Source organism: Cervus elaphus, chromosome 2, assembly GCF_910594005.1.
Source record: "Cervus elaphus chromosome 2, mCerEla1.1, whole genome shotgun sequence".
Lineage (NCBI taxonomy): Eukaryota > Metazoa > Chordata > Mammalia > Artiodactyla > Cervidae > Cervus > Cervus elaphus.
Genome location: NC_057816.1, coordinates 5,558,934 through 5,571,019, shown reverse-complemented (window position 1 = coordinate 5,571,019; position 12,086 = coordinate 5,558,934). Strand labels below are relative to the sequence as shown.

At 46.1% G+C, this 12,086-nt stretch overlaps 1 protein-coding gene across 1 annotated transcript; it reads left to right on the top strand.

The window, feature by feature from the left end:
• The first annotated feature begins 5,312 nt into the window (after positions 1-5,312).
• LOC122704589 (cystatin-B-like) lies at positions 5,313-9,973 on the top strand. The gene is made up of 2 exons (XM_043919466.1): positions 5,313-5,351; positions 9,380-9,973. Exon 2 carries the CDS (start codon positions 9,469-9,471, stop codon positions 9,763-9,765), a length of 297 nt encoding a protein of 98 aa, XP_043775401.1. The 5' UTR covers positions 5,313-5,351; positions 9,380-9,468; the 3' UTR covers positions 9,766-9,973.
• Positions 9,974-12,086: the final 2,113 nt, after the last annotated feature.

The window sequence follows — 12,086 nt, the reverse complement described above, 5'->3', positions numbered from 1 at the left end:
AAGACTCCACATTCTGAGGAGTAGCTATGTCTCTCTGCCATAATTACTGATGCCCACACACCTAGAGTCCGTGCTCTGCAACAAGACCCAGTGTAACCAAAAATAAATAAAGAGTTGCAGGGGGAAAAAATGGGGGTGGGGGTGACTGGAACATTTAAAGCCTGTTGATTGGATTTGCTCTCCAGCTGGGGAGGAGGGACAAGCGGTTACGGACTCAAAATGCCAGTCCTTGTGGGTGCTCCCAGCCTTCAACCAGCTGCAGTTGGGTCAGAAGAGGCGAATAAAGGGGTTGATCCCAGTTCCTGCGAGGATTTGCCCTCTGGTGGCAGCTCTGGGACTCGAGAGTCTCCCTCCCTGGGGCATTAGCCCAGGGAGGTTGGGGGTGAGGGGTTCGGGGAGCCACCCCAGACCTCAGAGGTAGAAGCCCAGCCTGCTATGGCGCCTTGAGTCCAGGTCTCAGCCCATGGGTCTTGCTCTGCCGCCACTCCGGAAGCTGCGGGAACGTCAGCTGAGCCCTCCCCAGGCTCGCCTCTGCCCTGCACCACCTTCTCCCGGCTCTGTCAAGGTCCCAGATGGTTCTAGCTTGGGCTCCATTCCCCACCTCCAGCCCATTCCCCCCGAGCCCACTTGGTAAGCCACCTGAAGACTCTTCCCAGCCCTGGAGGTTGGAACCCCTGGCTGCCTTTCCCCAGGTGTATACCCTCTCTGGGCCTGTTTCCTTTCCTGTCATCACAAAAGGCCACAGTGTTTACCAAGCACCTTCTGTGTGCCAGGCACTCGGTGGCTCTTAAAACTTCCATTTTACAGATGAGAAAACTGAGGTCAGAGCTGGAATTTGCACCCAGGCAGACTGACGGCCTAGCCTACATTCTTTCCCAAAGAGCCCCAGCAAATGCTCTCAAAAGTGCTCTGCACGAATCCAGCCTTCAGCGGAGTGGTTATTTGCAATGTTAATGTTAGTGAAATGTTAAATATCCTGATTGCAATCAAGAGGGAGCCACAGGAATTTTAGAAGCCGGAGAACAGGTCATGTTCAACCACTGGCCTGCTTTGTGGTTTGCTGTCAAGGCCGAGAGGCTGAAAACCAGCTCTGCAAATGTGGAGATGAAACCAGGGTGAGCACGAACAACTGGGAGGAGCCTCTCATGACCCTGTGGAGACGTTTACCCTCAAGAACTGTTGTGTTTGTCCAGAAAGTGCTTTTGGCAGGAAAACTTGAACTCCAAATCTTCCTCTTGGAAGACTTTCCACTGGGATGGGGTGGGGAGCCTATACAATCTCCAGATGGGATTTTCCACAAAGTCAGGAAAACAGCCCAGGATCCCGCGAGCTCTGGTTACTGTCGCTCCAGCTTCCTTGCCTGAGCCTTGATCTTAAGAGAAGCATCTAGGGGAGAAAATAAAACGAAGGCTTTTAGTTCACCCATTGGCTGATCCCCAGCTGGGTTCTGGCTCAAAAGTGTATCAACCTTGAGAAAATGGTGGTTTCTCAAAGATTTGGCCTCAGTATGTTTAAGTCTCCAGCTAGACACGCCACATCTGGGGCAAGTTGGTGGCTCAGGGGTCAAGAACCCGCCTGCCAATGCAGGAGACATGGGTTCCATCCCTGGGTCAGGAAAATCCCCTGGAGGAGGAAATAGCAACCCACTCCGGTATTCTTGCCTGGAAAATCCCATGGACAGAGGAGCCTGGTAGGCTACAGTCCGTGGGGTCACAAAGAGTCGGCCATGACCTAGTGAGTAAACAACAACGAGAGTGGAAAGTTACCATTTTGAGAGTTTGAAGCAGTAGCTTTTTCCTCTTATGCCAAAAATAAGACAACTGGGAATTGGGCTCATAAATCAGGCCCCGGGAGACTGAGACACACAGCTGGCTTGGTCTCTCAGCTCTAACCTGGTGATGTCTGTGGGCTTCTCTTCCTCTGACTCTGCCAGCCCTCATTGTCTCCTGCTGGCAGCAGGCTCTGCCCTCCAGACACATGTGACCCAAACCCAAGCCCCAGCCCTGGGCACAGTGTGGTCCAAGGGCTGAGCCCTGGCAGGGGAGCTGGGCCCATCAGACCCAGCTGGGTCAGTGCTGGCCAGGCACCAGGAGCTTTCTCTGCAACCAGAGCTTTCTTTTCTTCACAGAAGTCCATGAAGGGACTTCCCTGGTGGTCCAGGGGTTAAGAATCTGCCTTCCAATGCAGGTGACACAGGTTCAGTCTCTGGTCAGGGAACTAAGATCCCACACGCCACTGGGCAACTAAGCCTGTGTGCCACAACGTCTGAGCCCGCTCATCACAGTGACGACCCAGCACAGCCCTTGCACAAAAAGAGTCAGTGAGGGCGTGACTTCAGAGCAGACTGTGGGGTTGGTTATAGCGGAGAGAGTTGAGCCCATGTGTGTGTCTGTGTGTGTATGCGCGTGTGTTTGTGAGAGAGAGAGAGTTTTCAGCCATGATTCCAGTCCCCCAGAGGCCATGTCCTTGCTCTGATTTGTTCATATGACCTCATACACGCTTCTTTTTTGGAGCTGAGCTTCTGTGATTTCAGCTGAAAGAGGCTGCGACAATTTTCAAATATGTCCACAGATCCATTTTCCCCATCAGAATTTGGAATCAATCTCCTACCCCTTGCGTTTGGCTGGACTTAGTGACTTGTTTCCAGCTCACAGGTGTGGGAGAGATGGTGCAGATTGTCCGGGACTAGGTCGTGGAAGGTCTGTGGCTTGCTCCAGGATCCCTCTCTTGGGTTGCCAGCCAGCCATGAAGATACTCAAGCAGCCCTGGGGAGAGGTTCAGGTGACAAGGAGCGGAGGCTTCTTGCCAAGGCAGCACAAAGTCACCGCCCATGTGAGCAAGCCGTCTGGAGGGCCTCCTCCAGCCCCAGTCGAGCCTTCAGATGGCTGCAGCCCCAGCTGCAATGACAGACTGTGTTAATCACGTGTTTTAGTTTTTGGGTTTTTTTTTCTGGCTTTGCTGGGTCTTAGTTGCAGCATGTGGGACCCAGTTCCCTGACCAGGGATCAAACTGTGGCCCCCTGCATTGGGAGTGTGGAACGTTAGCCAACTGGACCACCAGGGAAGTCTGATTTTCTGTATTCTGATGCTCTGACTGACCCTGCAGGGTTAACTAATTCTTATGGGAAAAGACTCTGATGAAAAAAAAAAAAAAAAAAGACTCTGATGTTGCAAAAGATTGAAGGCAAAAGGAGAAGAGGGCAGCAGAGGGTGAGATGGTTAGATAGTATCACTGACTCAATGGACATGAATTTGACTAAACTCTGGGTAATGGTGGAGGACAGAGGAGCCTGGTGTACTGCAGTCCATGGGGTCGCAAAGAGTTGGATATGACTTGGCGACTGAACAACAACAAAAGTGATGGTAAACAATTGGCCTGACAGTGTGCCTTTCGAATGCAAACCAACCAATTCAGAGCCCATGTCCCACCTCCCTCAATGGGCTCTTATACTCTAGCCATACACCTGCCATAGTCACCCTAGGGCCAGGTACCAGACAACCAGAGATGGCTCCTATGCTCCAGAGCCCACTGCAATGATCCAAACTCACCAATCTTCGGCCTGCTTACCCTGCCTTGTGTTTCTTTCCATGGAAACCACAGGAGAGGCTCTGCCCGAAGTTTCCCTTCTCCCTCTGCCTCCTGACCACCCCTGGTGCATCCTTGGGTGGACGCCCCCCACCACTACCCCAGAATGGCATGCCCCGTTCTCTTGGGATTTGTGGGAAACTAACTATCTCTTTGATGGCAGATGCTTCTTGATCTGTTGGCCTTGCCAGACCTAAATAATAATAAAGCCTATATTTAAAACAGTGAGTCTGGGCAACAACAACTCAGCCAAGCCACTCCCAAATTTCTGACCCGGAGAAGGAGATAATATATGTTTATTATTTTAAGTGAATAAACTTTGGGGTCATTTGTTAGACAGCAATAGATAACTAATAGAGGGTCGGAACCAGTCCAGCACCATCTGGTCCCGGCGTAGGATGGACGTGGAGCAAATTTCCAGGTTCACAAAGCAAGGCAGGTGCTCTGAGGTTTCATGAGGTACTTTCCAGAGGTTTTCTGGTTCCTTTGGTTGAGGTTTGGTGTCTTCTCTGACACCACTGGGCACAAGAGCTGGTTAGTGCTCAGGATAAAGGCGCATTATTCAAACAGGAATCTTTCCTTTGATGATCTATCTCAATTCCTGGTTGCAAACCCAGCATGATCCAACACCCCAATGCATATTCCAATGATTAGTTTTTCTATGCAGGTCATTCACATTGAAGAGCAGCTAATGAGCTTGACTTCAGGTTCCATCCCTTTCCCTCATTTGCTCTGTGATCCTGATCACCACACCCAAACAAAGAAATACATCTAAAACAGCTCGGGACTTTCCGGGTGCTCCAGTGGTGGTTAAGAATCCACCTGCCAATGCAGGGGACACAGGTTCAATCCCTGGTCAGGGACGATCCCACATGATGTGGGGCAACTAAGCCCATGTGCCCCAACTACTGAGCCACACGCCTTGAGCCTGTGCTCCACAACAAGAGAAGCCACTGCAATGAGAAGCAGTAATGAAGAGTAGCCCCCGCTCTCCGAAACTAGAGAAAGCCCACGCGGCAAAGAAGACCCAGAGCAGCCAAAAATAAACAAATAAATCATTAAAAAAAAATCTTATCTGTGTCTACCCTACTGGTTCTGTTTCTGAATAGAACGCTGACTAATACACTATTTAACCAGAAGAGTAGGATACTTCCCTAGTGGTCAAGTGGCTAAGACTCCACGCTCCCAATGCAGGGGGCCCAGGTTCAATCCCTGGTTAGGGAACTAGATCCCACACTCTGCAGCTGAGACCTGGAGCAGTCAAATAAATAAAAATAAGCATTTAAAAATAAATTAATAAAATTAAATTTAAAATTAAAAATACAGAAGAATCACTTATTGAGGGCTGTCTCTGAAAAGATCGCTTTTCTATCTGTTGTGATTAGAACAATCTGTTTTTTTTTTTAATTTATTTATTTTTAATGGAAGGATAATTGCTTTATATTATTATATTGATTATAGTATACATGAACATGATGGCTTTAATTCTTGCATAACATGTTTATTTTAAAAATTGAGTAATAGAAAACTTGATTAAAAAGCTTTACTTGGAGAGGAAATCTCAATGTAGTAATACTTCTTTGTTTCATTCCAGACCCAAGTGCTCAAATGATGACTTGGCTGAAAATGTTGAACTTCAAGTTTTGCTAGAGGTCAACATACCATCAGTTGTTTTTTTCCCCCCTCTTCCTCAATTGCATATTTGTGCAAAACGTATGGTGAAAGAAGGGATGCCACCTTCCCAAGATGTTGAGATAGCCCCGAAGGTAAGGGTGATGTGTTCAGCCATTTATTGAACATTTATTATGGGCCAGGCATTGAGCTAAATGTTTTCTTTATTTTTTAAAAAAATTTGGGGGGTCTTCCTTGCATCCTGCGGACTGCCCTCCACTTGTGGGGCGCATGCTTCTCCCTGCGATGGCTTCTCTGGCTGCAGGGCCTGGGCTCTAGAGCACAAGCTCAGAGTTGTCCTGAGCCACCCGTGGAGTCTTATTTTATATACAGTAATTTGTATCTGCTAATCCCAAACTCCTAATTTACTTCTCCCACCCCTTTCCCCTTTGGTAACCACAAATTTGTCTTCTATGTTTGTAAGTCTGTTTCTGCTTTGTAAATAAGTTCATTTGTATCACTTTTTTTAGATTCCACATATAAACGACAGCATATATTTGTCTTTTTCTTTCTGACTACTTCACTTAGTATGATGATCTCTAGGTCCATCCAAGTTGCTGCAAATGGCATTCTTTCATTTTCCCACTTTTCCCTAGTGGCTCAAACGGTAAGGAATCTGCCTGCAGTGTGGGAGACCTGGGTTCAATCCCTGGGTTGGGAAGATCCCCTGGAGAAGGGAATGGCTACCCACTCCAGTATTCTGGCCTGGAGAATTCCATGGACTGTATAGTCCAGAGGGTTGCAAAGAGTCGGACACAACTGAGCAACTTTCACTTTCACAATTTATGGTAGGTGTGCACGTGTGTGTGGGTGCTAAATTGCTTCAGTTGTATCCTACTTTTTGCAATCCTATGGACTGTAAGCCCTCCAGGCTCCTCTGTCCCTGGGATTCTCCCGGCAAGAATACTAGAGGGGGTGGCCATTCTTTTCTCCAGGGGATCTTCCCGACCCAGGGATCAAACTTGTGTCCTGTGCATTGCGGGGAGGATTCTTAACCACTGAGCCACTGGGAATCCTCCAAACTAACACAGATATCCTTCAGTGGGTAAGTGGTTAAACATACCAAAGAATACGACTCAGGAATAAAAGGAATGAACTGAAACTTCCGCGGTGGTCCAGTGGCTAAGACTCCACACTCCCAATGCAGGAGTGGGTGGCCGGTTTCGATCCCTAGATGGGGAGCTAGATCCCACATGCTGCAACTAAAAAAAAAAAAAAAGACTCCTCATGCTGAAACTAAAAGATTGAAGATCACAGGTGGGGCAACTAAGACCCAGTGCAGTCAAATTAATTAATTAATTAATTTTTAATAAGAAGAATGAACTATTGATTCACAGGGCATCTGGAATCCAGAGAAGTGTGCTGAGTGGGGGAAAAAAGCTGATCCCAAAAGCTTACATACTGTTTGATTCCATTTATATAACATTCTTGTCATGACTAAATTATAGAAATAGAGGACAGATTGTGGTTGCCAGAGATTAAGGACAGGCGAGGGGATTGCAAGTGGTGGGGAATCGGGGGGAGAGACGTGGGTGTGGTTATAAAAGATGACGTAAGAGATTGTGTGGTGAGGAACTGTTCAGGGTCCTGACTGTGGTGGTGGATGCGTGAAACTACACAGGTGATAAAATTGCATAGAACTAGACACACACACATGCACACAGACACACACGCGCACACAGGAGTCCAGCTGAAACCAGGGCAATCTGCACACAAGATGGTTAGATTGTATCAATGTTAATATCCGGGGTGTGACATCACCCTCCAGTTTTGCAAGATGTTATCTCAAAAGGAAAAGGTTAGGTCAAAAAAAGTAAACAGACATAAAGGTTCTAATTAAAAGACACAGGATGTCAGAATGACAAAAGAACATTAAATTATACTCTATGTATAAGAACACATTTCAAGCGTAGGATATGGAGAGGTTGAAAGTGAAAGGATGAAAAAGGCATGCCGTGCAAGTACCACCAGAAAGCAAGTGTAGCTGCATCAATATCAGGACAACAGCGCTTGGAAGCCGAGGTCAATACAAAACAAATGAAGAACGTAAAAAAATATATAGAGGGAATTTTGTTAATGTGAAAAAAGCCTCACTATTTATCCAGAAATAAAAAAATTTTAAGTTTTTTTGTATCTAATATCATGGCCTCAAACTTGATAAAGCAAAACATGATGGAATAGCAAAGAAACATACACAAAGCTGAAGTCATTACATGTGTGTGTGTGTATTTGCCAATCTTGTTTCATTTATATTTTCTTTCAGTCTGTATTCAGATATTTTAACATGCTTCTCTTAGTAACTGATAGATCGGGCAGAGAAAAAATGCAGAATAAAATGAAAAAGTCAGACAACCACAGAAAACACTTTTCTTTCTTTATCTGGCTGCGCTGGCTCTTAGTTGCGACACGCAGGATTTTTCCTTGCAGTACACGGACTCTCTAGTTGTGACGAGCTGGCTCAGTAGTTGAGGAGTGTGGGCTTAGTTCTACTGCATTTGGGATCTTAGTTCCCCAACTAGGGATTGAACCTGTGTCCTCTGCATGGCGAGGAGGATTCTTAACCACTGGACCACCAGGGAAGTCCCAGAATACACTTTCTTTTCAGCTCGTGTATAACCTATACCAAAATCGATTCCATAGACATGTCAGCGCATTCCAGTGGATTGAAACTGTAGAGTCCGTTGTCTGTGCACAGTGCAAGTGAGCTAAAAGCCAATTTCCAAAAAGACAACTTAGATGTTTGTGATTAAAGGACTATTTCAGGAGCTGAGTCCTCATGCCAGCGAACCACAAGTACCACAGAGAATCATTGCTTCATAGAAAGCAAACCAATATGCAAAATGGTAAAAGAAAAATTTACCTCAACTTTTTTTTAGAAAATTAGTTAATTTATTTATTTGATTTTAATTTAATTTGGGTCTTCATTGCTGTGTGGGCTTTTCTTTAGTTGCGGCGAGTGGGGGCTACTCTCTAGCGGCAGAACGCGGGCTTTTCATTGCAGTGGCTTCTCTTCTTGTGAAGCATAGGCTCTAGGGTGTGAGGGCCCAGTAGTTGTGTCTCGAAGGCTCTAGATCACAGGCTTAGCAGCTGTGGTGCATGGGCTGAATTGCTCCCTGGCACGTGGAATCTGCCCAGACCAGGGATCAAACCTGTGTCTCCGGCTTTGGCAGGAGGATTCTTTACCACTGAGCCGCCAGGGAAGCCCAAATGTGTATTTTGTTTTTTGTTTTTTAATTTTAGGGATAAATTTTGCTGTTGTTGAGGTATTATACATCTATAAATACATTATTATGCCTATACTGCACATACGGTAAGGTGCACTCCTCTTTAAGTGGATTTTGTGAGTTTTCCTATTCAGGCAGACCTCTGCAGTTACCACCAGATCAAGAGAGCATGTTTCTAATACCTCAACCCCATAAAGTTCTCTCAAAGTTAGTGCTCATTCTCCCTCAAAATTAGTGCCCTCCAAACCACACATCAATCTGGCTCCTAACACCATAAACTAGTTTTGCATGTTTCTGAATTCATATAAATGGAATCGTATACCATGCATTATTTTGTGTGGCTTCTTTGGCTTAGTGAAACATCTGTGGGTTTCATCCTTGTGGTGTGTGGCAGCGCTCCATTGGGTGTTTTAGTCGCTTAGTCATGCCCAACTCTTTGCGATCCCATGGACTGTAGCCTGCCAGGCTCCTCTGTCCGTGGAATTCTCCAGACAAGAACACTAGAGTGGGCTGCCATTTCTTTCTCCAGGGGATCTTCCTGACCAAGGGATCGAACCCAGGTCTCCTGCCTTGCTGGCAGATTCTTTACCGTCTGAGCCACCAGGGAAGCCCTCCACTGGGTGACCATATTATAACTGATTGGTTGACATTTGGGTTGAATGTCTGGTTTGGGGCTATTATGAGTTAAGGATCAGCTTATTTGATTGTGGAAGCTTGGTAAATCCAAAATCTGAAGAGTAGGCTGGCATTATCTACCGATTTAAATGTCAATCTCATCTAAAAAAAAAAAAAAATACCTTCAGAGAAACATCTAGAATAGTATTTGACCAAACATCTGGGTACTGTGGCTTATTCAAGTTAACACATAATTCAAGTTAACACAAGTTAACACATCACAGGACTCCGCTCGACCACTCCCGCGAGTGTCCGCTGCTCCCGCGTGACCCCCGCCCTGTGTCCGCACGCTCCCGCCCCGCCGGCCGCCAAGATGATGTGCGGAGCGCCTTCAGCCACGCAGCCCGCCACGGCCGAGACCCAGGCTATCGCCGACAAGGTGAAGTCCCAGCTGGAGGAGAAGGAGAACAAGAAGTTGACAGTGTTCAAGGCTCTGGAGTTCAAAAGCCAGTTGGTTGCTGGGAAGAACTACTTCATCAAGGTTCATGTGGACGAGGATGACTTCGTGCGCATTCGAGGGTTTGAAAGCCTCCCGCATGAGAACAATCCCGTGGCCTTGACCAGCTACCAGATCAACAAAGGCAGGCACGACGAGCTGACGTACTTCTAGGCCCGATTTTGCAGAGTCTGTTGCCCACATGGGTCTCTCCTCTGCAGACCTGTCTGGGACCAGACGCGGTGCCCCTTGGGGTGGGGTGGTGTCTCTGTTCCCTGCTTTCATTGGGTTCGTTTTTTCTCCCAATCCATGATTTTAGCTAAATTTCTATCGAGGAGGGCTTGTGTTATCTTTAAATAAATATGTGTTTTCTGTTTTCACACACACACAAAAAATTAACCATCACAAATATATACCCAGGAGTGGAGCTTTAGTAGAGAACACAATTTTTCCAAGTAATTGAATCATTTTAACACTCCCACCAAGAAAGCATGAAAGTCCCAGTTGCTCTATGTCCTTGCTAACACTTGGAATTGTCAGTGCTTCCAATTTTTCTAATGAATGTATAGTGGTAATCTAATGGTATTGTGGTTTTATTTTTTCATTTCCTTGATGACTAATGATGCCATACACCTTTTCTTATGCTTGAGGGTTATGTAATATTGCCACACAAAATATTTCCAAACAGCAAACTCTTTTTCCCCCCTTAATTTTATTGAAGAATAGTTGATTTACAATATTGTGTTAATTTCTGCACGACAGCAAAGTGATTCAGTTATACCCATTTATGTATTTTTTTCATATTCTTTTCCATTTGGTTTATCACAGAATATTGTTTGTAGTGTTTTATGCTATTCAGTAGGACCTTGTTGTTTATCCATCCCATTTATACAACAAGCAGTTTTATTTTATTTATTTATTTTGTCTTTGCTGGTCTTAGTTGTGGTGTGTGAGATCTAGTTGCCTGACCAGGGATGGAACCTGGGCCCCCTGCGTTGGAAGTGAGGAGTCTTTTTTTTAAATTAATTAATTAATTAATTTTACTTTACAATATTGTATTGGTTTTGCCATACATTGACTTGAATCGGGAGTGCGGAGTCTTAACCATTTCCCTGGGCCACCAGGGAAATCACAAACACTTTTTTTTTTTTTAACGATGAGAGTTGGACTCTGAAATATGGGCACAGGTGGCTAGTAATCTGCTCCCCTTTCAAACCAAAGTTTTTAAATATTTAATCATCACATATTAAATATTAAGTTTGGCCATATAGAATCTGCTTTAAAAAAAGAGATTGTTTACACAAACATACTCACTTTCAGGGGGTGAAAAAAGCTTTCATAACCTTTGCCTACCTTTCTGCAGTTCTCATTCTTGCTTCTTTGTTATTGCTCTTTAGTTACTCAGTCGTGTCTGATTCTTTGCAGCCTTGTGGACTGTAGCCCACCAGGCTCCTCTGTCCCTGGGATTTCCCAGGCAAGAATACTGGAGTGGATTGCATTCCCTTCTGCAGGGGACTGAACCCACGTCTCCTGCATTGCAGGTGGATTCTTTACCACTGAGTCGCCTGGGAATTCTTGCTTCCAATTGTGTGTTAATTGGATATAAATTCAACTGAGGTTATAAAGCTTTCAAATAACAGAAGCTGAAACAAGTTAGTTCTTTTCTTGCTCAACTAACTGTCCAGAGTCATCTGGATGGGCTGGTATCCACTCCCCGTGGTGTTGGAGACCCAGGCTCCTTCCAGTTGACTCTGTCACACAGTTGTCCCATCTCCTCTGAGTTCCAGCCGGGGGAAGGGAGTCTCTGAACCACACCTGCTGGGGCGGCACCTTCTGGGGTTTACCATGCAGCTGGTAAAATAAGTTACTTGCTGCCAATACCCAGCATGACGCCATGCAGCATTCGGTAAGGAAGTTCTGACTTTCAATTGATAATGATTTCTGGTGAATAGGCCTTGCAAAAATCCTCAGCAAAGAGAGGCAATGTTATCAAGAAGTCCCTTTTTCTCCATTTTCAGCTTTTGGGGGAGTGCGGATCAATTCATATTCAACCAGTTATTTAAGGAATCAAGGTTGGGGGAGGTAAGCTGCTTGCTGTGTAACTGGTTTATTTCAGTTCTGTTTCATATATGGGCCCCCAGGGAACCTCCCTGTGGGCTCCGCCCAAGCCCCCCGTCTGACTAGGGTGACACATCCCTGGTTTGAAGCAGTGATTCTCTCACACTCTACCAAGCATCCCCTGAAGCCCACAAACGTGCCACCACCACGGCAGTGGAGGCTCACTCCTAACACTCTCCTCCACTTGTGTTAGGACGATTTGGATTGCGAGCCACAGAAACCCCACTCAAAGCACAGTGAACGGACTGACCCAGCCTGCGGGGAGAGGACGGTGCTCCTGACTCGAGGCTCACCGGCTCAGCTCCATCCTGTCCCAGTCTCCCTGCCCCCTCACCCCTGCTCCCTGGACCACTGCCCCAAACCAGCGGCCTGCCCCA